The following is a 27,308-nucleotide window of genomic DNA, read 5'->3' as shown; positions in this document are numbered from 1 at the left end:
CTAAGTGCGGAAAACGGAGCCCCTCAACTCAGAACCTAGAACGGTGAAGTGGGACAGTGGCTGAGCTCGTATAGTAACCCTAAAGGTAGTCTCTTTTCTTAGTATCTAATCGTAATGGATCGGAAATACCGTTAGAAATATCAGATCCCGCAAGGTTGATATTAATTAAATAAAATTTGGAAAAATAAATATTCAATGCTTGGTTTTTTTTCCCTTTGAATATTCCCGAATACGCCCAATGAAATTAGTACGCACTCGTAGCGCACAAATCGAGTATTGATTAGGGCAGGGTTGTAGGTGAATATTTATTTTCTTTTCATGTGGGATTATCGTGCGCTTGTCACACGCTCCGTTATGATTTACGGGTATTTACATACCGTTACGAGTGATTTGACTATAAGGGCTATATTTGTATGGCATTTAGCTGTTTGGGAATATGAGGATTATTTTATAAGTTCATAAAAATACACTAATGACAGACAGGCACCGACTTCAATAAAATAATTAAATTATTTTTTAGTTTGTATTGTTTGAAGTCGATTTTGTTATAATGGTTAAACTTTGTGTATGACGACATTGTAAATAATGACATTTCTATTCGTAAATGTAAAGTGTGATGTAAACACCTCGCAATTAAAACAACAATAATCTATAAACGGTAACATTTATGTTTTTCTGACGAGGAAGGTCAGATCTCAAGATATACCATAAAGATGGTGATCTAGTTACCAAAACGGTGGCATGAACTCACACAGCATAGAAACAGTTGCGGTCATAGACGAATAAACTTGTATAAAGTCATAAGCCCAAAATAGTGTTTTTAAAGTGCGTGTGAGTGTGTCGGGTGTGGAGCGGCCGACTCGGCGCCAACCATGATTAGATTTATGGTGTTTCACAGGCTTTCCTATTAGTTTTGGGTAGGGTTGCCTACTAAGAAATAAACTGTTAAATTTATGATCTCGTTTGACTTAATAGAGTTACTTTTGCATTGCAAATTTGAATGCATTAAAATTGAGAACTTTTTATTTTGAACTGACTTTGAAAGGAGTTTTTTAATTTAAAAATTAAATACAAATTTAAAATCTCTCAATTAGTATTATCCTATGGAAAATCATGTTATCCAAACTCTTAAAAGTAAGTAATGTAAGCCAAAACTACAGATAATTTATCAACACGATTGTTTTATCGATTCAACTCAAAATATTAATGTTACAAAATACGTCAGTAATCAACCCTAATACATCAAATGATAAGTCATGAAATACGGCTGTGTTCACATGGTCTCACGCTGGGAGGACGAACGCCGAACATCGTACATAAGCGATGAAAGCGAAAGTTATTGAACCACGCCGATAGCCCTGAATACATATCTGGTTTAATTTATGTAAAATATTTGCATCAGGTTGAATTTATAGGCTTTGGGAATTTTGCACATGATCTAGAATGTACGTTATACTTTAAATCAAGAAGATTTGATATGTTGAATCTATGATGTAGATTAAGCCGGCATCAGCGATGAGCTATTTAGAAGTGTAGCAATATACCATATGCCATATTGTTTACGAACGGTTTCCTATGGTATGATAGATGAACCTATCGCAATATTGCATCCATCCATATAATTTTTTTGTAAAATAAATATGTAACCCAACTCGGGGATTACACCTCAGATCACGACGATGCGGCAGCTTACATTATTAAGGTGAATTAGAACAGGCCGGCATAATTGTGTCGACTGGTGAGGGATAATCACCTCCAGTAAGTTACCCTGTCTTGACTTCACTCTGTTTACAATCAAGTGTTTTGTTAATTTGCAGTATACATATAAAAATAGAATACATTATTTATGTCACATTACAAAAGAGATTATTTTAATCATTACAAAGTGCTTGTTAATAAATTTTATAAATTCCCTTTAAATTTATCTGAAAAAGTTCCTAAACTATTGATACATTTATCACGTCAAAGATCTCGGCACTCATCAAAGGAATCGAGTAGATAAGATGCGTCAGACTCGAATAATAAGATGTTTATGTGAAAAAATATATCAGATGAAGTTTAAAAAGAATGTTCGGCCTGGGTAAATGAATAAGTGAGTTTTAAAGTAGGTTATAAGATTTACATAAAACGATTGAACATAAAATGCTATATAATTTATATGTTATTACAGCTTATACAGCACTACATTACCTTCAAATTTTAGATATCTAACATTCTAAGTAAAATCCAGATCAAAAGTACCCTAAACCGCCGCGAATGCGTGAAAAGTTTGATAAAAATGGAGGAAGCGAGAGAAGTATGCCAGAATTTTGCGAAGTGGCAATCCATAGTCTCTGCCCACCCCTATGGGATAGAGACGTGATACCATGTATGTATTACATATCTAAAGTTTAATATAAATCTGTTTTTAAATTGATTTTGTATCATGAAATATATACAAAATATTCACATCTTTATCACGAAATAGTTTTTAAATTAGTAACCGACATCAATATTTTATAACCACAACTATTATTTTACATTGCCCAAACGATATACTGAATTTATCACACCATCAATTACTTGTAGGCCCGATTTCCATATTCATAATTTATAGCCTACGTTTAAACCTATCAATTTTGACCGGACCTAGTTGGGCTTATATGCCGCAAGGATAAATTGTCCAAACTATCACAATGTGAATTTTATATACGAATGACCATTTATCATGTTCTGCAGATGGTCAGATCTACTCTATTTAAACAATAATGATAAAAGAATATAGCTTTGGTTTGAATTATGCGTAACAAATGGTCATTGCCGCGGCCGACGCACTGCAATGTCAAGGCTGCCATCTGTTAAAATATCGGTCGCTTTTGTTCTTGTTGGTATTCATTGTGTGTTATTGTGATTACGATAGCAGTGGCAATTATGGCAAGAGAATAGCTGCAGAAGTATAGTAACATTTAAACGAAACGAACACAAAACCAAAAGAATAAGGATTACCCTTATATAATTCTAATTTTTGCTCGCGGCTTCGCCCGCGTGTTTTTCTGGATAAAAGTTCCGCTATAAAGTTTTGAAAGGAAATAAATTATACCTGTTTTTACAACATTGATTCTCCGCTCCTTTTAGTCATAGCGTGATGTTCTACAGCTTATAGCCTTTCTCGATAAATGGGCTATCAAACATTAAAGGATTTTTCAATTCGAACCAGCAGTTCTTGAGATTAACGCCTACAAACAAACTAACTATTCAGCTTTATATAATATTATAGACTATGTCACGCTTATTGGTAGTATATTATACATATGTATGTTTGAATTTCTTAATAAAATTTGATCACCAAAATGAAACAAAAATTATTTTATTTATAACCAAAAATGAAATTATTAAATGTTATGTCCCCTTCTGGACTTCCAAGTTCGACCCTGTTTACTAATTTTAGTTCAAATATACGGTTTTAATAGAAAATGTCCGGTGCTAGGCATATCGGTTTCAACAGCCTGTCTTACGCACGAAAATTATGAAAACCATATAAAGACATACCTTATTATTTTCTGATGAATATTAATATGGCAAACTGTTTAGTAACATCTCAGCTACTTAATTGTAAATAGAAATTAACTGGTACCTCTTGTCCAAAGCATAAGCGGTAGAAATAAACAATAGATAAAAAAAATCATCAAAGTTACCTTCTGCATTTCGAACTTTTTAACATAGCTTGACATTTTTATCATTCGATTTAAGTTTTAAGTTCCTATCATGTTATTTATATAATTTTCGTTGTATTATCAATTTAGTACTAATCCTTAGTAGCCCAGTCACATAAGCAAAAGAAAGGATTCAACTTCGGAATAAGAGGTAATAAGCTGTAAACTTGTATATAACTTTTTTCTTTGAATGACGAGACGAGCTTGCCGTTCCCCTAATGATTTTAAAACCGCTGACAAAACGACTGGTCAAGCGGCAGCTTTGTCCTCTACAAAAACAGCTCGTTGTTAAGCTAGGAGACATTGGACGCAATGATTGTCGTCCAAAAACTTAAGATATGTACTTACATTGTGTGTGTAATGATGTCTTGATGCGGTCCATGCTATGCAATTACTTAACACGATAACTGCCACCAGCAGTGATCTGAAAAGAAAAAAAAAATTTGAATGTCAATCAAGATTGGCTATGATTCAATGAATGTTAAATATGCCAAGCCGCTAAATGATAGGTAATTAATGGCGATGATTGAAATAAAACTATTTTCGTTTTAATTGTAGTTTTTTATATTATAATTTTGTACCGACGCGACGTTTCAAAATCTTTACAGCCTTCGTGGTCACGGGACGGAGTCCACCGTTCCAGTAAGGCTGCAGTCTTCGGAATTTCGGGAGAAAATTGTTATATAATAAACTGTATAAAATCCGTAAAATAGTTATATTTCAATGTCTAACATTCGCGTAAACATAAGAATTCATGACGGCAATAAATTTTAAACTTAAACACACAAATATAAGATACAGAAGATAAAGTAATATAAATTCTTTCCTTCATATTTTACGTGGATTAAGTTGTTCTGTCATAATATTTGACACCATTAAAGTACAAGTCAAAATATACTGTCCCATTTGAATTTAAAGTACATTTTAAATAGCTCGTAAAAATACTCCGTACCCGCAAGCCACCGATAAAACGAACTTAATAGCGTTTATAATCATTTTTGACATCCATTTATCGATTGAATCACAAAAAAACTAACTAAAATCCAATTAAAACTCGTAATGGTATGTAAATAAAAAACGTAATCTCATACATCTCTCGTATCGTTTAACAAACACCAAAAAGTCGATAAAAATTCTCGATAAAGGACTCACGAGCCTAACTGTTCCTTGATCGGGTTTGATAACATCTCTATTAGAGGGTTTGAGTGACGAGCGGAGGCGGCTGTAATTTTAATAATAATAATAATACTAGCCCTATATTATATACTTGCCCACTGCTGAGCACGGGCCTCACTACTACTGAGAGGGATTAGGCCTTAGACCACCACGCTGGCCTAGTAGATTGGTAGACTTCACACACCTTCGGAATTCCTACAGAGAACTTCTCAGATGTGCAGGTTTCCTAACGATGTTTTCCTTCACCGTTACAGCGAACGATAAATACACAAAGAATACACACATGATTTAAGAAAAGTCAGAGGTGTGTGCCCTTGGGATTTGAACCTGCGGACATTCGTCTTGGCAGTCCGTTTCACACCCAACAAGGCTATCGCCGCTTTTTTTGGTTGTAATTTTATAATGATTAAATATTAAAAAAAGAAAATAGACAAGAGACTATGCCGTCAATGCCTCAACCAATCAAATCATTCAGTCATGTTCAGCTTGGTTAAGATCGAGTTTCTTACTGTCTAATTATAATTGTTTACCCACATTATTGTTAATCTCTGTTTCGTTATTATTTTACGTACCTTTGTGCTCTCTAAATATAAATCTTAGTTTTTAACATTGTTTCCAGTCAGTGAATTATGTATGCAATTCTTAATGAGAAATAAAGCTCTTCTTAAACCTTATATTAAAGTGGAGTTATCACTATTTTTATTAAGAAATGCTACGGTTATGTTATTTTTAACGTTTTACGTTTTGATAAATGGGGTTTGTGCTAGCTTATAGTTGCAAAAAGCGGTGGTTTTCCTACACCTTCTGTTCTTTTACTATTAAGTGACATTGTCTTTGCTGTTTTATCATTAATCGTTTATAACGTTTTTATTAAATATCACAGCTCTACTTTAAAAAGTAACATAATTATGTGGTCTTCTTTGTTTTATTTAGAAGATACAAATGCATGGTATGATACAAATTGATACATTTTTGAATATAGAATCCTTTTCCTGGTTGATTTCGTTTCAATTTAGACACTAATAGAATATATTTCGCTGAATCTCTGTAATCTCTTAAATTATCCCACAGGATATGAGAGCTAAAATCCCGTGGGACACAGCCCGACGGGAGAAAGGGTTAATTACAACCGTGACTGTACAGGGCACTTTGTTACTTTAACTTAATTACATGTAACGAAACACTAATAAAGTCGTATCAAAGGGAACCGCGATTCAACATTAATTGCTCATGGTACCGATTCAATGGGATCAGATGCATGTGTTTAATTAGATATGTTATCTGACGTATTGTATCTTCAGAAGTTGTCTTGAAATGAACGTGGTTTTGCGTTAGATTGCAATGTTTCTGCATTCAAAAACGAAGAATATAGGTAAAAATATTCAAGATTAATTTTCTGATTGAGGAAAGCCATGACCTAAAATTTAGAAAAAAAATGTTTTGTTTTTAAATAAGTACATACACAACATCACGCATTAATCACAGAAAGAGTATGCAGAGGCGCAACCAGGGTTCACTTTTCGCCTGGTGTGTTCCGTCCCATGATAAGATAGGGGGCGAGCCTGTCGCCATATCGGGCACAAATTCCAGAGCTGATACTGATAAAAAAAATCCAAATATCACTTGGATTTTTTTGATCATGCCCGACCCGGGATTCAAACTCAGAATCTCAGAGCGCTGTTTTACCGCACATGCAGTACAAATACGCCACCAAGTATTTTTAAATGAAAAAAAAAAACAAATTTACGCATTAAACCAAGAGTGTTATCACGAACAAAATGGCTGTAGGAGTCGAATGTTTTTCAGTGTACATGATACATATCTAACTAGAACTTTGAACCCGTTACAAACATTACAATTCGTCCGTTCCGGAATTTGAACCTTGATCTCGGCAATACATGAATTGAAAAATAACTGTCAATCATCAACCCAGAATTAATGCTAATACATCAATAAATGGCAGGTGATCCATATTCGGTAATGAATTAGCTCCTTATCTTGAATCTAATTGTCTGTGTGGTAGGTCTTAAAATGTACTGCACTTCCTCAAGCTTAAGGCCTAGGGTTTACTTTGGGTTATCAAGGCTGGCTCGTTTGCCTGGATTTGTGCGCTATGATGCAATTTTCGTTAGGGTTGTGTCTATGATCAGCACAGCGTATTTTTGTTACACTTTCGTTTATTGTTTCAGTGAGCTGAATTCTAATAATATTTTTTTTAAAATACGCTTATTTGTCATATCAACTTTTTAATTGAACCATTAAACGAAAAATATTTTTTTTTTCTTTTAATCACACCAGTATTAACAATCTTTAAGGCGAGACGAAAAGACTCTCCCATTTATATCATCAATAAATTTGCCGTCATGCCCAGGATCATGATTATCAGTGACATATCAAACGTGACTTAACTAACATTCTCCATTTTAGGATTTTATCCGCCATGCAAACTAGGAACACTTCCACGTATCAAAATGCAGCTCGACGATACAATGCAATTAATACTGGACTGGCTACACGGGACGTGCCAGCCCTAGCTAACTCCGCGTGTCCCCTGAATGTAAATTTGTTAATAATGATTCACTTGACGTTGTATCAGTTTAATGAAGTTGTATAATTAATGCTAAACAAAATCTAATATCCGGTGCTGCCTTATTGTGGGTTTGAGTCATAGAAAGGTACTTCGGCCGTGGATTATAGAAGGATACTAACAATAAATAATAATAATATCAGCTCTGTACAATATACTGTCCACTGCTGGGCACGAGCCTCCTCTCGAGACGAGGCGAGACGAATATGCGCAGGTTCAAAACCAAAGACCACACATCTCGTACTTTTCTAAAACACATGTGTGTATTCTTTGTGAAGTATCACTTGCTTTAACGGTGAAGGACAACATCGTGAGTAAACCTGCATACTTGAAAAGTGCTCTCTAGGAATTTTTAGGATGAGTGGAATCTACCAATCCGTACCAGGCCAGCGTGGTGGATTGATGCCTAATCCCTCTCAATAGTAGAGGAGGCCCGTGCCTAGCAGTGGGACAGTATATAACACAGGGCTAATATTATTATTATTATAAATAAACACGAAATATTGACAACACATAGTGGTCGTTTTGTGTCGCATAAGTTTAAACAGTTCCAGCGTCTTCATGGCGCCATTTCCTCATAAAAATATGATTTCATACACCAATAACAAAGGCTATAACATTGTTTGTGCGTACAGAAGTATAAAAGTAATGCTAAAGGAATATTTTTGCGCTATTGCTATTTTTATCCAACTATATTCGTTGTTACGAGGCGTAACATAATTCTGCATACCTTACCCGTTGATATGGAAGATGTATGGGCAGGTGTAAAAAATATTTGTTTGAAGATGTTCCGTATAAAACCCGCGAATATAAACATACCGACCCATTGTGTTCGGCCAACAATAACATATTAATTATATTATGGCGAGGGATTCATCAATTGATACCCTGGATACTCCATTTACAATGTGAAGTAGAGTGATAGTAAAATAACTAATGATTATGTTAATGAATGTGTCTCTTTAGGAAATTATAAGTATGAATGAAACACGGTAATGGTTAAGAACCTCCATATTTCGGGTCTAAAGAATATTGCAGACAGTATAAGTGCCGGACATTATGAGGTTTAATACTACTGTTAATTTCGTAGACTTTTCCCGCCGTCACACCCGCCATTGTAACTCCGGTAAGCCAGGATCAGCAGTTTGTTCAAAGAGAATTATAATATATATGGAAATACTTTGTTTATGACACCGAGCTCTTATCTCGAAGAACTCATATCTATTAATATCTCAGAGCAAGTGCTTGTCATTGTTCTGAGATTAATATCGTAGTAGTTTAATATTTCTTGGCATTTGACAACGTCAGATCATCTTATAATCTATGTTCTGATATAAAATCATCCACGGATCTCCAAATCCGAAATACCATTGAATCACGGTATGTAAACAAAAGGTTGAGATGCGAACCGCTCGGCGGCTCGGAGCACCTCAAAGGGTGCCGTCAAAAGCTAAAAACATTGCAAATAAACACTGAACGTTTGCGGGAACTTGCGTATACCTTTGTACGTGGCCTTCGATATTATTAGATCTTGTTTATCTATAGAGATTGATGAAAATAGAGATCTTTAGCTGAAAGGTGAGCATTTGCTTGATGGAAATCGTGTCGACTACCCGTTTTCAATAGCGACGACACCTGGCCGTAACTAAGATGCTTTTCTACAATCCAAGGCAACCTAGTGATCCCCTTATCCAAGGTAATGTTGTTATCTTTCGTTTTTAATAGTGTAAAAGATGTAGAAATGCATCGTCGCCGGCCTCTGGACTTTGCACGACAAAATTACTGTACGGCTCTGCGCTCTTCACCCTTATGAATGTAAAGTCCCATAGTGCCCAATAACTACTATTTAGTTATAGTAAATAATAATAAATACCTATTAGTGAATGTATAAAGTTAATTGTAAAAATTGAGTTTTAGGTACTTATTTTGAACGCCAAGTTGAACGTAAAGTCAAAGAAAATATGGCAACACACGAATCATCTTGATATTTTGAATGAGAATAGTGGACCGGAGTGACATATCGACAGGTGGACGCGATCTGTTTTTATTATGGCATTCCAGGACTTATTTCCGCAAATGTCACAAGTTAAGTGACAAAGCTAGAAAAATAAATTTCTCTACTTGACCATTCCATTGAAACCTCGTTGTAGCATTTCACAAATACTGTTTCTCAGGCCGTTAAGTTCTTATGTAATGTATTACATAACTTCAAGCAAATGTTTATTTCAAACTTTACGATCGGTCCCACTGTTTAGTATTTGTTTTGTTCGTTTGTAATCTTCCTTGTCTTTGGTTAGAAATAGCGGAAGCTTAGTTCCATAGATTTATATTATTGCCTGGAAAGTGAAGGTTTGCGTGTTTAAGTGTTATGCCATTTTCGCTTATTACTGTCGCTATTATGAAAAAGGATGTACCTACCTACATACATTTTTATGTTTTTTTTTTAATACGAATATGAATTGAACTCAAGCTTCAAAAAATTGTAGATACGTATATTCTACGGTAGTATTATTTAACTAGCTTTCATGGCACTCTAAAAAAATGTTTTTGGTATAAAAGTAAAATGAAGTCTAGATGTTGCTTAGGAACATGTTGGCCTTTTGATTTATAATAGGACATTAGGAATATGCTTAGTTCTTAGTTCCGGAGATTAACTCAGAACTGTTAACATTACCTCTATTTCACACCAGCTAGGTCACTCTAATAGGTATTTCTGTTTTCTCCACCTAGAATTAAATCTGCTTTGTTTTTTTTTATGTCTATAAGTACGACGTACGTACCCACTGCAACTGTATGACACTCACACAATCTGTTAATAAAAATATTTGAACATAATAGCGGTATCGCATGATTCAGCAATGATCGTGAATCAACGGGAAACCAGTTGTCATTGTGTGTTGAACTTGTGGTTCCGCTGGGAAGTAACCCGAGACGAGCCTGATGCATGTCGGCTCATCCTTTCCATGCACTCTCATTGCTTGACATTAGTTGTCTTTGCCATATAATTTTTGACCATGTTACTTACTTATTAAGATTTAATCCACCGTTGTGATTGCGTTGAACCGACATTAATACACAAAATAGGTTCAATTCCGGTTTTAGTATTAATATCTAAGTGATTATGATTTGTTACTCGTCATGATACCAAAAATTATTCTGGCTGGCAGCTATCTCAGTCTAAATCAAATCTGTGTTTGACTATGTACAATGGTTTATAATCAGTCATCATTTAAAACTATCACTGACCAATCTGGAGTTACCGTACCCTATCATCTAGTTAGCTCTATCCTCTATAGATAGTAACTAAGTATGTTATTATCAAACAAGTAGGTGTGCGTTACGCCACTCTTTTTCACATCGCGCGCTTTCCTACACTGTAGGTAGGTGTTTTGAGTTTTCAAACCTTTAACTTTGACTAACTACTAGGCTAGCATAAGAAATTTAGAGCTGTTTACGTCACTCCATACCTAAAAAATAAAATTCACATAGCGCGTTTGAATTCCGAATTATAATTGAACTTATTTGAATTCTCCAATAACCATATTAAAAAACTGTGACTATCCGTTGACAGTTATTTATAGTACGCTTTGCGAATGTTTGGCAGACGCGGCGGCGTCGGCGCAGCGGGCGGGCGCGTCAGGCGTCGGAAACGACGCGCGCGCATTGCATACGAACGCTGTTACGGGCGTGTAAACGTATTTAATGTCGATTTATGAGCGTTTCGATTGTAATGCTTTTCGAAATGTTTAAAATAGGTGTATTAGTATGTGTATAAAGTTACGAATTGCGATGAATGAACTCTGATTTATTTTCATCTTGTATATTTTGTATGCGTAAGACTACTTTGTTGAATAAAAGGCAACAAAATAGTATGATTTATAATATTGAAACTCGCAAATGACATCATTAAATTTTTTAATAATATGTACAGTAATTATAAAGATAAAAAGATAAAATAAACACACGCATGAATTTCTGTTTAAACCATCACAAATCTCGGAAAAAATCACAAAACACACGTGAATAAACAAAATCTCTTTTCAAGAAACTTGTTCGTAGATAATGCAAACACAGTACCTACCATAAACAAACTTCGATTCCAAGAATAAAAAATGGCGCGCGCAAAACTAAGTATGCAATATGTATACTTACTTACCAAACAATAGAATGAAATTTCGATTGTCTACAATTTCCAATTAATGGAACAACGCCCCTTATTAACCTATGTCCCATTACACAAACTTTCTGATATAAAAAAAACTTTGTGCTAACCGAAAGCACCACTGCTCAGTTTTATTATAAGATTTAAAAAAGTAGAAAAAGTCTTAATAAATAACTACTGTAAATATATTTTTTTAATATTCACGAATAGTTTCGAAGATTTTTTAAATAATAATATCTCGAGCCAAAATTTTTTATTGCAAAAGCTGAAAACACTAGGAATTATGAAAGCACATTGCACTTTTGGTAGAAAAAAGCCGATTTTGCAAGGCAACACATTGTTGTCTCCAGGCGTGCAGTAGTGTTGAATTAACTCATAGATTTAGGCACGAATTGGTCATCGACAGATATATTTCATTATTATTCTATGAGAGCGGACAACGCGATGAAAATGATAAGTTGTTATTAGGTGTCATACTGACATCATACCGACTGTGTTGCATCGCCATAGATTCATAATATGTCGGGTTTCTAGACAATACATCGTTGTAATGCGTCCCATGTGTGGTAGTGTACAGTGTACAATTGCATGCAGACAACAAAATTAGATTAGCATGTTTATCCATGCCATGATGAAATGACTGATCGTTTCTCGGTCTTTTAGTATAAAGACTAAATTTGATAATATTATTTTTTATTTCAGTTGTATTACGAGACGAATATACCTCTGCCAATAAGAACGCTCAGAAACAGTAGCAATACCATACAGAAGTTTAAATTACAAAGTCCGGTCTAAGATCCGAAATAAGATGTTTAGTTTTATAATGTCAGGTTATTAGGCTCACTACAATAGCTTTCAAATCGGAACACAGTTGTGCCAACTCACTGCTGTATTTACCCAGAATCGAAACCCCTGTAGAGAATACACGGGGTCATTTGTAAACAAAAACCCTTAAGTCAAGTCGATGTTACATTAAAATAAGAAATTTCGATTCCGTTACAAAAAATAGTTTATAGCAAGCAGGTACAATGTGCTTTGCTCTAAAGCTAAGTATTTTCAATCTTTATTTAAAGAATCTTGGTCATAATTTCACGATCATGTCGTCTTGTCCGCTTAAGACTAGCAAGTTCCTGGTGCAATTTATTGCGCAATAACTTTTAGATGCGTTTACATTAGTGTTTATAGTTCAATAAATCTGTACACATGTGACTTGCCGCAAGTCCTGCAAGCAACAAAATCTACAAGTCAGCTTGCAGAGACTGTTTATTGAGTAAGAATATTTATTACTTTCGCATAATCTATTATACACGATACATTTCGTAGGCCACTATAGCGGGTTTTAACACCTTGTGTACGGTAGTCGTTATCTAGGCGGATATAAAATATATCCTACCACGAGCATAACCTGGTTGATCTTCATAGAGATTGGCCGCCGTAGCCGGAATTTGGCTAGAAGGGATCCATTCATTTAACCAATCATATTTGTTTTAAGATGTGTCTTACAAAGTGTTGCAACAATTTGTAATTGGGTCCAAATCTACATTTGTCAATTAATAAGTAGGTCAAAGGACAATTCATCGAAATAACTTGGTGTCACAATACGTGAAATTAATAAGCTGTGGACTCAATTCTATTTTTACTCGTCGATTCACGGTGCAGATTTAGCATACCGTGTTAACTGCCTCTAATGCTTTAATAGTCCTCTAGTTTCTGGTTTAATTGATCTGGAAATAAATCACGGAAGGCGGTTACCTTCGTAGGTATGATGTTAGTTTAGATGGATAACATGAAAAGTTTTTATTGATGTAATCTTGGCTGCAAACAGACTACGCGCACAAAAAAAAGTTTTACGCGGTTGTTTTGAAAAAAGAACATTCCGGTTTAAAAAAAAAGATTTTTATTTATTTATTTTTAACGTCAAAAAGGCTTTGTGAAATAAGCAAATCAATTTTTTTTATAAAATTTAAATCAATATTTTTAAATAGGCTAAAGCCCATTTAAAACAATTTTAAATATGGCGCCAGTGTTCAAATGTTGCTATAATAAATAATTGAAAAATATGTCTGAACTTTGACATTTTAAATGTTTGGTTACTTGGTGCTTATAGTTAGTTGGAGAGCATTATTTTGCCATATGCAATGCGGAATTCAGCACGCCGTCACACATCAATAAAGACAATTGTCAGTAATTACCGTCGTGTTGGATTCCAAAGGAATTAATCTCCATATAATCCAGTCACTGGTCGCTATCCCCTAATTCGTACAAAGTCTAGTAGTGAGATCATTGCTATTTATTTAGTATGTCATACGAATTTCATTCGGCAGCTTAAAGTAAATGATAAATTATTTTTCCTTAAGATTTTACGCATTTCAATGTAATCATTGCAAGTAAATTAAATTGATTTATAAATTATGTTTAATTCTTCTAACGAGTATTAGATTCAACCAGATTTCGCACATCCTTAACAGATCAAGATTAATGATTTCATTCTCAATCACTCAAAGCATTTTAAATTGCGCGTGCCACTTTTTGACATCAATGGCGCCATTGAAACAACTGAAATTTTTAACGTCTGCAATTTATTAAGCCACATGTGTTTTGTGGTATGCTTATTAATAAAGGCTTTTGTTAGTTAATAATTCTCTGGATATTTTTATCCTACACGATAACTTTATAAACATTGTTGTGTCACCTTTCTAGGATATAAAATTCTAGATAGTAGTTGATAAATGAAAGTGCGACCTTAAAAATAATGTGAAATTTTAGAGACTAGCAAATAATTCTAATTATGAAATTATTATAAATACAATAGAGTTTAAAGGCGATTAGAGCATACCCACTCCGACGTAGGATCGGCGTAACTCGGTCCAATGGTCGCTCGGATGATGCTATACTCTGAGCAGCCCCGGGCGGCGAATTCAGGGGCGGCAAATTCAAACTTGGCAGACGAATACATAACTCATCATTAACGCAACTTTGACTACTGAGACATCCAGTACATTCAATACTAAAATTATTTTCCGCTGGGTGCAAAATGATGATGATAATGACAAAGGTAAAAATATAGGTGTGGCATTTTTCAAATTTTGCCCCGCCTCGAAAAAATTCAAGATCCGGGACTGCTCTTGAGTATCGACATTGGGCCGTAAGATCACTGAAACTAATATAACCTATTCACTCACCAGCAAGCGGTGGTAGAAATAATGTGGTTTTCCGAAAAAACGGGTCGTTGTAAAACACTTCTTCAATAATGTATCACAAATATATAAACTTAACTAGACAATCCGTGCATGACGTTTATCCCTTCTAAGCCAAACCCTGACAAATTGTGTAAGATGTTGCCTGATCTAGAATTAAAACCTAGATCTCATGTACTACCGCTAGACCAACGAGCCCTTAATCATAATCAAGGCAAATATTATTTTTAAAGTTATTGACTAAATAACGTACATGTGCAGTTACATTTAACGGAACGACGGTTCGCATTAACCTATCTACTGAACTCGAAGAGCAGCTGCTTAAGGTTTTTCAGTTTACAGGTATCATTAAAAGGCAATCGAAGCCGTTATGATCAGTACACATTGGTGCATCGTATCGCATTATAAAAAGCTATGTAAGTAAAGAAGTGTCTTGAGGACTAGATAACTTGGTATATTTCTAAGAAAGTGTTACAGACATTAAACTGGAATTTGCATATATAGGTACACACTTACGCCATTAATCCCCGAAGGGGTAGGCAGAGCCGCAACTGGTGCACCCACATTTGCCTTACCTTTTCCGTCCCATGAAGTGATATCGCCATATCGGGCACAAAGTCTAAACTCCGGGCTGATACTGTGTAGAAAAACTCAATATCACTTTTCTTGACTTGGGATTCGAACCCACCAATAGTGCAGTCGTAATACAACTACGCCACCGAGGTCAGTTCGGCATTAATATTAGTGTATTTTTATATTTCATTTTTTACTTTAGGTATTCATGAAAGGCGATAAATGCTTCTTTCTACCAATGTACTCGGGGTCCTATTACGCTATCTGGATTAAAATACTAGCTTTTGCTCGCAGCTTCGCCCGCGTTGAAAGTTTTCCAGCATAAGTCCCACTATATATTTTCCTGGGATAGAACTATAAAACTATAACCTTCCCAGGAGCTTAAACTATCTTCATACCAAATTTCATAAAAATCCGTTCAGTAGATTTTGAGAACATAAATAACATACAAACAGACAGAATAGAGGACTTTGTTTTATAATATGTATAGATTTGGTACTTAAGGCTGATCTAACACGATTGGCGTCATTAGTGTTAATCGTCATTATGACTGGCTACTTTTCATGATGATACAATCATTTTGCAGGTGTCAAGTAAAACTAAATCCTTACACCTCGCCTTACTTCAAACGTCAAGCAATCCTGATAGGTTCAGCAGATCTTTGACACGTGGAATAATCTCAAATCGAACTGATACAAGCATTCCACATGACTCATCCAGGAATTCTTCACGAGCCAACATAAATATTTTCCCGAGCAACACTCAAAGCAATTTTTCAAATACTTTCAATGCCGATAATCATTTTCGGGTGCCGATTGACGATTTACCCAGATTTTAGTGTTCCTACGCGCCGCCCACGTTGCCCACCGCTGGGGTTAACGGCCCACAATGTAGATGCGAATGTTGAACCGCGACCATTTTGGCAGATTTGCCGAGGTGAGAACATGTTTTGTTTGCGAAACAGCTGGTGATCGCATTAGCGAACTGTAATGAAATATTGCAATGCCAATAATAAGTTGTAATGAAAATATTGTTATGGTTGGATTTATGAGTTCATTGCACCTGTAAAATTAGCATTTATTATCTTTTAATAAAAAATATATAGGTTAAGCGTAAAAAATGATGCTATTGACCAACTGTAGCCAGTGTAACTGGACATAATAAGACGTAACATCTCATGTCTCAGGATGGCGAGCGCAGTGGAATACCGAAAAATACTTTGTAATTCAAGGTGTTGGGTGGTGTATCTTCTGTTTATGGTTAGTATAGCTTGCCATCGGGCGAATGGCAAGCTTGTCTCGTCATTCAAAGCAATAAAAAAAAGGTGAAAGGTTGTTTTTATGATCACTGCCATAGAGCACCATAGGATCGTGAACAAACAAAATATCAAAAAGATAGAGAGAAATTTCTCAAATGAAAACGAGCACAAGAACAAAAACTAAAAAGCCTCACAGATTTGGACATAGATTAAGAAAAAAACTTACAATAACTTTTACAAGGTGTGTTAAAATTAGAAAAAGTAGGAACCGATAACGACATTGCAAAAAAGCAAAAACATAATGGTATAACCATGAATAATCTCCAAGAACACGATAAAAGTTATACTTAACGCTAACGTGTGACCACCGTAAAGGCAAACAGATGCTTTGCAAAAATGCGTAGCGAACTACCAAGTGCCTTCATAGCAGTTACATTAGCCACAGGTTTTTTCAATACTAACCTAGACTTAGTCATTCACCGCGTCGAATCTACCAACATTCTGCATATCATGTTTATTTTTCGGTTATAATCGAAATTAACTAGTTCTCTTTACAGATTTGCATGTCATGGTGCAATAATTTCTAATACCAACGAAATAGACAATCCATCTCGTCTAGAAAGTAGATCTAGATAAAAATATTTTTTTATATTAGTTTGTATTGTTAAAATGGCGCGATGGCTTAGTTATTATCTGAAACGAACTGACAAAAAAGTTTTGTAAATATATTACAATATTTATTTTGTTTAATTATCTGAAATGGATCTAAACAAAATTTTTCATAGACTATTGGTCTGCTATTGTCTTCTAGACACTAAGATTCTCAACAAAAGGATTTTTTGTTTAGTTACAATCACAAACTTTCCTAAAAAGCGACATAATAATATGATAATGGCAATGTACAGTTTAATATCACTATTGATGAAAGTGATGTAATTCTTAGAATAATAATAATTTCATATAAAGGTTATAGATAAAGTAGATGTTAATGTTAAATATTCTTAACTAGAGGTCGCAGATATAACTTTAGTTTAAATACAGCACAGGCTAAAATCGATAAATAATGACTTAATTAGATTACAAGCAATCTGTACGACGGTCATAAAGTATCGCCTCGAACAGAAGGTAACAATACTTAAATTTCAAAGTAACGGGAATAATTATAAGGTATCGTGTACACGAAATATACGTTAAAAGTAACTGTTCCGAAAAGAAATAATTAAAAAATATAGTTACACTAAGAAAACACAATTTTATACATAATAAAACGAACGTTAACCCGAAATGAGTGGATTCGTTGTAAAGCTTTGTTGTAACTCTAAACAAGAGTTATGGAGTTTGTGAAATAAACTGCGAAAATACGGTACATAAAGACTAATTTTATATCCTAGCAGCCATTATTTAATAGTAAAATGGTAAATAGAAACAGGGTGAAGCTGATGAGTCTGCAAGTAAGGCCAGGGGCTATAGTGTTTCGACAATCGTAAACGGTAACGTTATAAATGACATACGCTAGCGATAGACATCGGTAGGTTATATCATTCCCGTAAATATTTTCTTTTTTCTGTTATATTAGTGTTAGTGATTGTAGAAGTCCGTTTTGGCTACGGCCTCGGACTGTCTTATTAAACGATATTAAATAGATACAGAAAAAAAATAATTTCATAATAAAAATTTAATAAAGCTATGTATATCAAAAAAATTATGACACCAATTTTAAAAAAAAATTAGAAATCACGGTCGTTTAGAGCTTTTTATATTGCTTTCAATGACGAAACGAGCTTGCTCTTCGCCTGTTGGTAAATGACACGACCGCCCATAAACACTAGAAACACCTAACACCTTGAATTACAAAGTATTGTTTGGTATTCCACTGTCCGCCATTCTGAGACATGAGATGTTAAGTCTTATTATGTCCAGTAGTTACACTGGCTACAATATAAGCTATAGAAATATCGCAATTTTATTTTTAAAGTAATAGATAATATAATGTATACCAAAATTATCCAATATGTTCTAGATTTAGCTATCTCTGAAGAGTAATCATGCTGCAAAGCGAACAAACTGCACTTTCAATCGGTCAGCCAGATATCCCATAATTTTGCAATCCATAACCGTCATTGATATAATATGTGAAGATTTATTATTCCGATATTTCATGCATTAAGCTATCGTAATTCTTATGGTAGGCATGCAGTTTTAAGTGGTTAATCTATTTGTATTTAGGGTTTAAACGTAGTTTTTGATTTTGACGTTCACCCACGAGGTGGACAGATGACCCAATAAAAATGGCTGGAGGTCGCTGAATGCGGGCTGCTTCCAATAGGTCGAGCTAGAAATCTTTGGGGAAGGCCTATGATCAGCAGTGGACATTCTGCGGCTGATGATGATGATGAAGCAAGTCCAAAGGAATTGTATTATTAAATTATCATGATAACGCAATAAAATGTTCAATTTGTAAATTATAAGACCTAGGCTATTGTATTTGTATCAGAAAACGTCTATGTAACATTTCGAACAAAATGTTTATTAAATTATTTAGGGTAATAAGCATAGGGCATTGTTTTCCATATTTAGGTTTTCAAAGGTCTGAGATCTTTCCAGTATATAAAATTATAAAGCTTACCTCGCCTTTGAGTTCGTCTTGTTCAGAAAAAAAAATCGCTCCATGCGTGCTCCATTACAACCACGTCGTTATCTCGACAACTGTATTAATTTTCAAAGTCGTTTCTGGCAATCATTTTTAATCAATTAGGAGTGGATTGTCACAAACCAATTATGTGGGTGCGTTTTTCCAACACGGACTAGTAGTCTATTAACAACGCGTGTAAAAGTTCGAGCAAGAGGATATTCTAAAATGTAGTGGATTGAAATACATACAACATGAACACTTTTGAAGTGAAACTACTTTAGAATGTGATCTGAAACTCGATGAAACGAAAATGCGTTACGATATTTGAAAAAGGAACAGCACTCAACCAGTCTGTATGCTACATTTTACATACTTTTATTTTTTCGAAAATATAAATTAATTTAATTCGTTAACTATACATTCCTGGTACCTAAAGGCGACTATGATTCTATTATCATTTTAAAATTCTACGAAAAGTAATCTCACCTACCTAGACCTAAGAACTATCACTGAAAATTATATTGATATAGTTATAAAGATCCTGGTTGTAAGCTATGACTACTAAAATATATATAACAAAATACTACTGCAAACCTTCTTGAACAGGTAAAGGGAATCACAAAAGTTCTTCGCCTATTCTCTATTCAATTTAAAAAAATCTACTTTCACTAAAGGCTAGTTGCTACTCTAATTTGATCGATCTAAATGAGGCTTAAATCCATATTGGGAGCTGATGTATGTGGGCGCAGCAGGACAATGCGTAATCTGTAGCGTCTAGCCATTCACTCGGCGTGAATAGCCCGTGAAAGTGTTGTGGGATGAGACGATTGTGTTGATGACGTTGTGTTGTGCAATGTGAAGAAATGGTTTGATTGTAATGTAGTTATGTGCATTGCTCGTGGCATTGCGTGTGTTAACATATAGAAAATACTATATGATAGTTTCTAGAATCTTCCGGAGCTTCAAAGAACTACTCACATATAATCTCCTATCACAATGTTGTTGATTGCCAATGGATAACTAAGTTTTTTTCGCATTAAATATACAGTAAAAACTCATGAAAGAAAAACAGTCTACATAAATAAAGTACGAAGAAATACGAAGGCAAGATGAAATGCTACGACAAAATATGATCTCAAACCACTTAAACCAATTAGGTTAGACCCAAATCTTTAAAGTCGTATTCCAAGAATGTTTTAAAGGTCATATTTCTTAAAAAATTAAAACGCGACATTTATAGGCATGCCCTAGTTCCAACGTTGACTTAATCACTTAATTGCAATTTAGGTCCCTCCCAACATGAGAATTAGGTCTATACAGGCAATGCTAAAGCACTAAATGGCTGATTTACGATTAAACGAGCACGCGTACGGTCAGCAACAGAAATAGATTAAATGCTTATGCTTACGAAATTTACTTTCGAAGAATTGGGTAGCCATTTTCGGTTGTTGACTTTTAGAGATAATATTATTTTAAAGTATTGTTTTATAATGTTATTCTCTACCTACGTGCCTAAATACAAATTGTCACACTTTTTTTTTTACAGTGATGTCATAGACGATTTAGCTGTTTTTAAATATATTGATTTTATGATCTAGTACAGCATTTCCTAAAGTATAGGTATAGACCTGATGGGTTGCAAGCAAAGGTTCCATGGGCCCTGACAAAAAGGACAACGGGAAGGACAGGAAATAAAAACATCCTTCTTATTGCATTTTTTACTCTTATTAGAACAGTTCGTCATTCAAGCAATTATCGCCCTTTTTCCTTCATGACAGCAAAGAATTGAGTTCCGGATTTGCATGTTTTTGTTAATGTTAGTTTGTGTCACAGTCCAGGCAACTTTAGAAACCACTCATCCAGTATATATTTTTATTCAGAATTTAATGAAAAGACGCACAGGCTAACCTGATGATTTGCGAACATGGTTAAGTATATTTCATAATACTTTACAATATACACTGGGTGTAATTCCCTTAAAATGGAAAAAACACTGCTGTTTGGAGGTTAATTAGGGTCCTTATTTCGAAGCATGTGTTATGAGATTTTGCGTAAAAGCGCTCAGAATAGAGACCCATATAATAAATACATATTGAAATAATTTAATTCTTTTTTATTTCTACATTTTTGCGGACTGTATGTTAAAATGTTACGTCAAGTGTATGTATATAAACTATAATATCTTGTAGGTTGCTGCTAACCGTACTGAAGGAGGCGCGGCGTTTGTGATGATTCGGACATTTTAATTGTCTCCTTAGATTTTATTGTTACAAGTTTACATTCAGCCGCTCCCACGTCAATTGCACTTCGATAAAGATGTTATAATGATAAATTAAAATTTAGTACGTATATCTACTTTTATGTTATATTTCTTAGTAAAAGACCTTTTACGTCCAAAATCGTTATTTTGGATGGTATTATATAAAATAAAAGATTTTTTTTATATTTAAGTGCGTTATATGTAAACAAGATGTTAAAACATGTCTTAATTATAAGACACAGTTATATTATTGTATTTCACAACAGATGGACTTATAAAAATAGCCGAGTTCGATCATTTATCATATAAAAATCATTCATCCAAATATATCTAAAATTTATGAATTAATTTTAAAGTGTAAAATAAAAAAAGTTACGTATACTGAACACTTATTGAAAGTAACTTTTCCTAAAACATTGAAGCTACGTGCGTGACGAATTACAATTAACAACAAGACTAGACAGCAATTAGTCGTGTTGCCACCAGGATTCTTGAGATTGCAAAAAACTCCGAACCTAGATAGGTCACGGGTGGACAAGTCTAGAAATTGATGGCCTTAATCAATTAGTAGCGAGGCGTTACAGTTGACTGGCTAGGGCATCGAACCCTGACACGATCGTTGGAGATCTATGGGAATAACTCCAGTTTCTATGCGGGGTTAACGACTTTTATCAGATTTGGGAGTGGGTATTGCGTGTAACAAAGAATGGCGAATCTAGCGGAACCATATCGGGGCAGATCGGTTGTCATTTGTTTGTTTCTTTTACTATTCGATCTGCCTACGTAGACACATTTATAATTGAGAAATCAAAGCGGATAAAGATAAAACACAGGAACTATTGTTTATTTAAGAATTTCTTCTTTACTTATCAATGAATGATATACAGAAGTTGGAGCTGAATACAATTATTTGCGAAGACAAATTTGTAACCATACTTTTCCGTAGTTATTATAATGCACATTGTCAATACCGGTGACAGATTTGAAAATAGAACATTCCTGCAGCCAACTTGACAGCACCACGAAATTCGAAATTCGATTCATATCGAACCTTAATAAAAATATTCAGATATTGTTCGCCGCGTAAAAGCGATCGCATAAAGCAAGATTTATCACTTTATTGATATTGTATCGTTAAATGAGTTATTTTTATTACTATTATCTTCGAATACGTTCTGTAATGCACATTTATATTTCGCGCCAATTTCTTTTATCTTTTGTTTTCATTGCGAGATCAATAAATCGTAAACGCTGTGGAATTATTAAGGCTAATGCACCTCGTATGTTCCTGGAATATTGTTTTTGATGTTTTATTGAATACTAGTTTGTAGGAAAACGTTAAATGATCGAAATTTTTTATTAAAGTGGTATATAATATGAGTTGCTAAATTTACATAAGAAAATTTAAAAACCGTTTTGGTAGGTAACCTAACTTTTACGCAATAGTAAATTCAAACAACACGAAATCATTTTTGAAAACAAACTTTAACACAATTAACTAACGTTTTTATATTCACTAATTATAGTAAAATTAATTATTGTAGTAATAAGATGTAAAATATATTTTAATGTAGCAACACTGACATTTATATCAAAAAGTTTGGATGTTCCTCTTTATCGCAGCCCTTGGCAGCCCGGGAGGTCCAAACACGTACGCTTTAAAAATTGTGGGCGGAGAGATGTTTGAAATCGTATGGTTAGTTAAATTGACTGTTTATACGGGATTAGTCTATTTAATTTCTTATTTCGTTATTTTAATGCGCTCCTTTTAAGGTTAACCATAGACATTTTTTTGTTTAGAAGGATTTAAGGGAATTGTAGGCAACTCTATAATTAGATGGGTTTTGGCGGGAATCACGACGTGGTTGGTCATTATTAAATATTTATTAAATGCTTTGAACTTGTATTGATTAAAATGGTTTTTATAAGTACGTTATACATTCGTGTTAGTTAACTATAATAACAATATTTAAAACTACTTAGACTGATATAGCACAGATAAATGGCATATGATTTTACTAAATATTTGATTTTTTTTAATTGACACCATGGTCTTTTGTAGAAATTCATAATTAAAGTAATAAAAAAAATATTATGTTAATAAATGACACATGTAAGTACAGTTAGCCACAAAAGTAGCTGAACTTATTTAAAAGTGAATATATACCGCCTATACACGATAAAATTATTTAACAATTTTTTTTTATTTAATTTATTTTTGTTACAAAGATATCTTAATAAGAAGTATATAGACGATTTGAAGTTGTAAATTTGTTCAGCTACTTATGTGGGTGACTGTACATCTGTTACTCAAAGTACAACTACTGGATAAAAATAACTCGCTTGTAAAACTACAGCGTACCTGTAACCTGTGACTATAAAACCTTTTGAACCGTCTGCCAAATGACTGATGTATGTATTTTTAGATTTTTTGATGTTTCATGTTTTATTAATGAATACATCTGAATAATGTTGTAAAATTAAATATGTTTATCTTACCAATATTTGTACAGGGGCAGTTTGAAAGAAAAGTTACGAAATATTTTACAAGGAATAGAAACTTATTGTATGAAGAAATTCGTAAATAGTTTTTATTCATTTTATAGTAAAGGTATAAAAGCCATCACACTTACCTAATGCAGTAACTTATACACTTCTATGTGAATTTCATGCATATTGATAAATTAATAATGATATCAGCCATGTATTATATACTGTTCTACTGCTGGGCACGGGCCTCCTCTACTACTGAGAGGGATTAGACCTTAGTCAACCACGCTGGCCTAGTGCGGATTGGTAAACTTCACGCACCTTCAAAATTTCTATAAAGAATTTCTCAAGTATGCAGGTTTCCTCACGATATTTCCTTCTCTGTTAACACAAGCTATAATCCACAAAGAAGATTTGAACCTGCGGACATTTGTCTCGGCAGTCCGTTCCACAAATCACGAGAGATTTATTGTATCTATATTTTGACCGACAGCTAATAGTAGCTAAGGTTTCAAAAAATATCTTCCAGTGTTTACTTTATTTTCTTTTTTAGGACATACAATCGACGATAGAATTAAACCTCTTTGAATCTAGTATCTCTTTATTCGTACTTTATTTATTTTTTTACATCGAAAAGTATTTTTCTTATAGGCAGAACTCTAAAACTTTCTTATACAAAGCCCTCTGTGAAACCTTTCGCGTTCACTTTCTCTAAATGGTTTACGTTCTTAAATAGAAGTGATTCTGAATTCAGCTCCTTTTCAGCGACAAATCCATTACGGGTTTTGTAGTTTTGATAGAACGAACATAGATGGCGTTGATAGTAACGTTAAAGAATAATATTAGAACGATTTAAGATTTTTTATTTATCTCATTACCAATTAGCTATGTATTATTACTAATAAATATTAAATGCCTATCCTCACAATATCTGTCTGGGAGAATATCATGTAGGTTATATATAAAAACTATATATTTTATTATAATAACATCATGACAACCCTGTTTATTACAACCATCCACTTCACCCCTACTGCTTTCGCTTAAGGGCTATATGACACCGTTTTAAATTTACAAACTAATCTTTATTAGCATAAGAGGCTTGTAAACATCAGGTGAAAGACACAGGGCCATCAATAACACCGCGTGGGAACTGATCCACCTTTTGGGAGCGTACCTGTGGCAAGATGCCAGCCATGTACCAGGAACGCATCGAATACTAGGAGACTGTTGTATGGGGTTACCTGGCGCATGCGTTCTACTTGACTCACCTGCCCCACAAAACATTGACCCCTGAACTCGCAGTAAAAGTTATAAAAGATAGGTCTTAATATATCGGAAGATGTAGGGTTGTGAGACATAACAAATTAAACCCAAGTGATAGATATAGTTGGTGCAATTTTGATTTGGGATGGGGTTGTATTAGTGTACCCAAATACCAAAGGTTTATAGATAGATAGAAAGTTCCAAAAAGGATTAGTTATTTACCATATAACATACACATTACCATATGACGTACCATATAACTTGAAAATGACAGTTAGCCTATTTTAAACGAATCTAAGCTTACAGTTTAAAAGAGCTCTACAATAAATTAAGATTGATAGCTCCAAGGGTTCAAAACATAATGGTTATTTGACGCATGCGCGATGCTATGCACCTGTAAGTTGTTTACTCGGCACGTGACGCGGGCACGCGATGGTTGTAGAACCTGTTGCGGAGTGTAAAATTTACGGCGCATAACCTGCACGGACAACTTTGCTTATTGTTTTATAATGGTTGGACTTTCGTGATCATCTCTTTATAATGCAGCTTAAGGTTGTAGAAAAAAATATTAATTTATGAGTATACTGTAGATTTAATGAAAATGTGGCGGAAAAAAAAAGTAAATTAAAAAATAACATTCGTACCTTTTTACATATCTGTGATCTTAACTGGCTCTATTAATGTTTTCAATGTTTAGTCAGAGAGAAAAGTTTTCGAAACACAAATATCCCATGCCTTTTCTCCTCTTCTTCTAACCTTATCACGTTTCTTGCAGTTTAAAAAAAATGCTTTGTTACAGTTCAACCAAAGAACTCAACTTAAAAGATGCACTTTTCTAACACATTGATAGTACAATGTTACCGCGTTAAAATTTAATAACATTATATTACGATTTATAACGCCACACCACATTTATTTATCCCATTTACAATAAGACTGCAGAAAAACCGCAAGATTCCTGCAAGTAATGGCGGGTCCAACGTGGCGCGCTTTGCTCGATGTGCAGTGACCTTGCAGCGAGGTTTCGCCATAATAATTCAGTTATAAACGTTATTACCCCGTGGCGAGGACACGCCCTCGGCTTATTAGCTAGGCTAGGGCTTCGCGCTTTATATTCCACTTTTACTTTTAACATTACAAAACTGAATGTTTGCTTTATAATAATCAAAATGCATGATTAGTAATTGTTTAAAAACTAATTCATAAAAATTCAATAATTGGCAACGATTCTAATTCTAATAATTCCAATTGTGGTTAATATTTTTTAAGTTTTATTTCTATTAATAAATTATAACAAAGAATTAGATAGATATTTAACTTGAATAAACAAAAATTATAAGTTTTTAATTAACCTCTACTTTATTTCGAGCAAATAATTGGAAATATTTTGACTGCTACATAATGTTTATTAATAAAATACATCATCCCTATTTGCAAGCCATGATTAGCGCATACTAAGCGAAGGCAACGAGAGCTTGTTACACTTACGTACTCATTGCAATATCGCATTAAGTATAGAATAAAAATTACTCTCAAATTAGACCCGACGTGTCCGTAATGTTATATCATTAAATTATCCTACAGGACGATAGTTTCAGACATAATGCCAAGATAAAGTTGAAAATGTAGCGTGCATTTTAAATTATAGAATGTTTTTTTAACTATAGTACATAATGTGAAGGTTTCTAGTGAGTTAAGTATTTTCATCACAGTATCATAAAATGTGAGAATATTTTTAATGTAAGAAGTAATTGCAAGTACCGCTAAACAGATATGAAGGAAAAGTACACAAATAGATCATGTCCTAGATTAACATAATAAAGAATCTTAATCTTTATTATTTAACACAGATATTTATTAGTACAAAGGGACCTATATTGAGAGATACGTCTTTCATTCAAGCACGTTAGCGAAGAATACCAGTAATAATAAAAGAAATACGCAAAATTCCACTTTATTATTCAACGATAGTCTTAGTAATGTTCTTTTTACTTGCATACTTAAAAATGTCACGC

General features: G+C 34.0%; 1 protein-coding gene across 6 annotated transcripts in view; it reads right to left on the bottom strand.

Annotated features, from left to right (window-relative positions):
* Positions 1–27,308, bottom strand: part of LOC115453977 (papilin-like) — a 118,731-nt gene that overhangs the window by 39,565 nt on the left and 51,858 nt on the right. For all 6 annotated transcript variants that reach the window (XM_037438352.1, XM_037438356.1, XM_037438355.1 and 3 more), the window contains exon 2: positions 4,041–4,116. In XM_037438352.1, the coding sequence (XP_037294249.1) occupies positions 4,041–4,116 (76 nt within the window). The remainder of the gene's footprint in view (positions 1–4,040; positions 4,117–27,308) is intronic.

This window comes from Manduca sexta, chromosome 13 (assembly GCF_014839805.1).
Source record: "Manduca sexta isolate Smith_Timp_Sample1 chromosome 13, JHU_Msex_v1.0, whole genome shotgun sequence".
NCBI lineage: Eukaryota > Metazoa > Arthropoda > Insecta > Lepidoptera > Sphingidae > Manduca > Manduca sexta.
The sequence above is the reverse complement of the archived record's forward strand: the minus strand, read 5'-3'. Positions and strand labels throughout refer to the sequence as shown.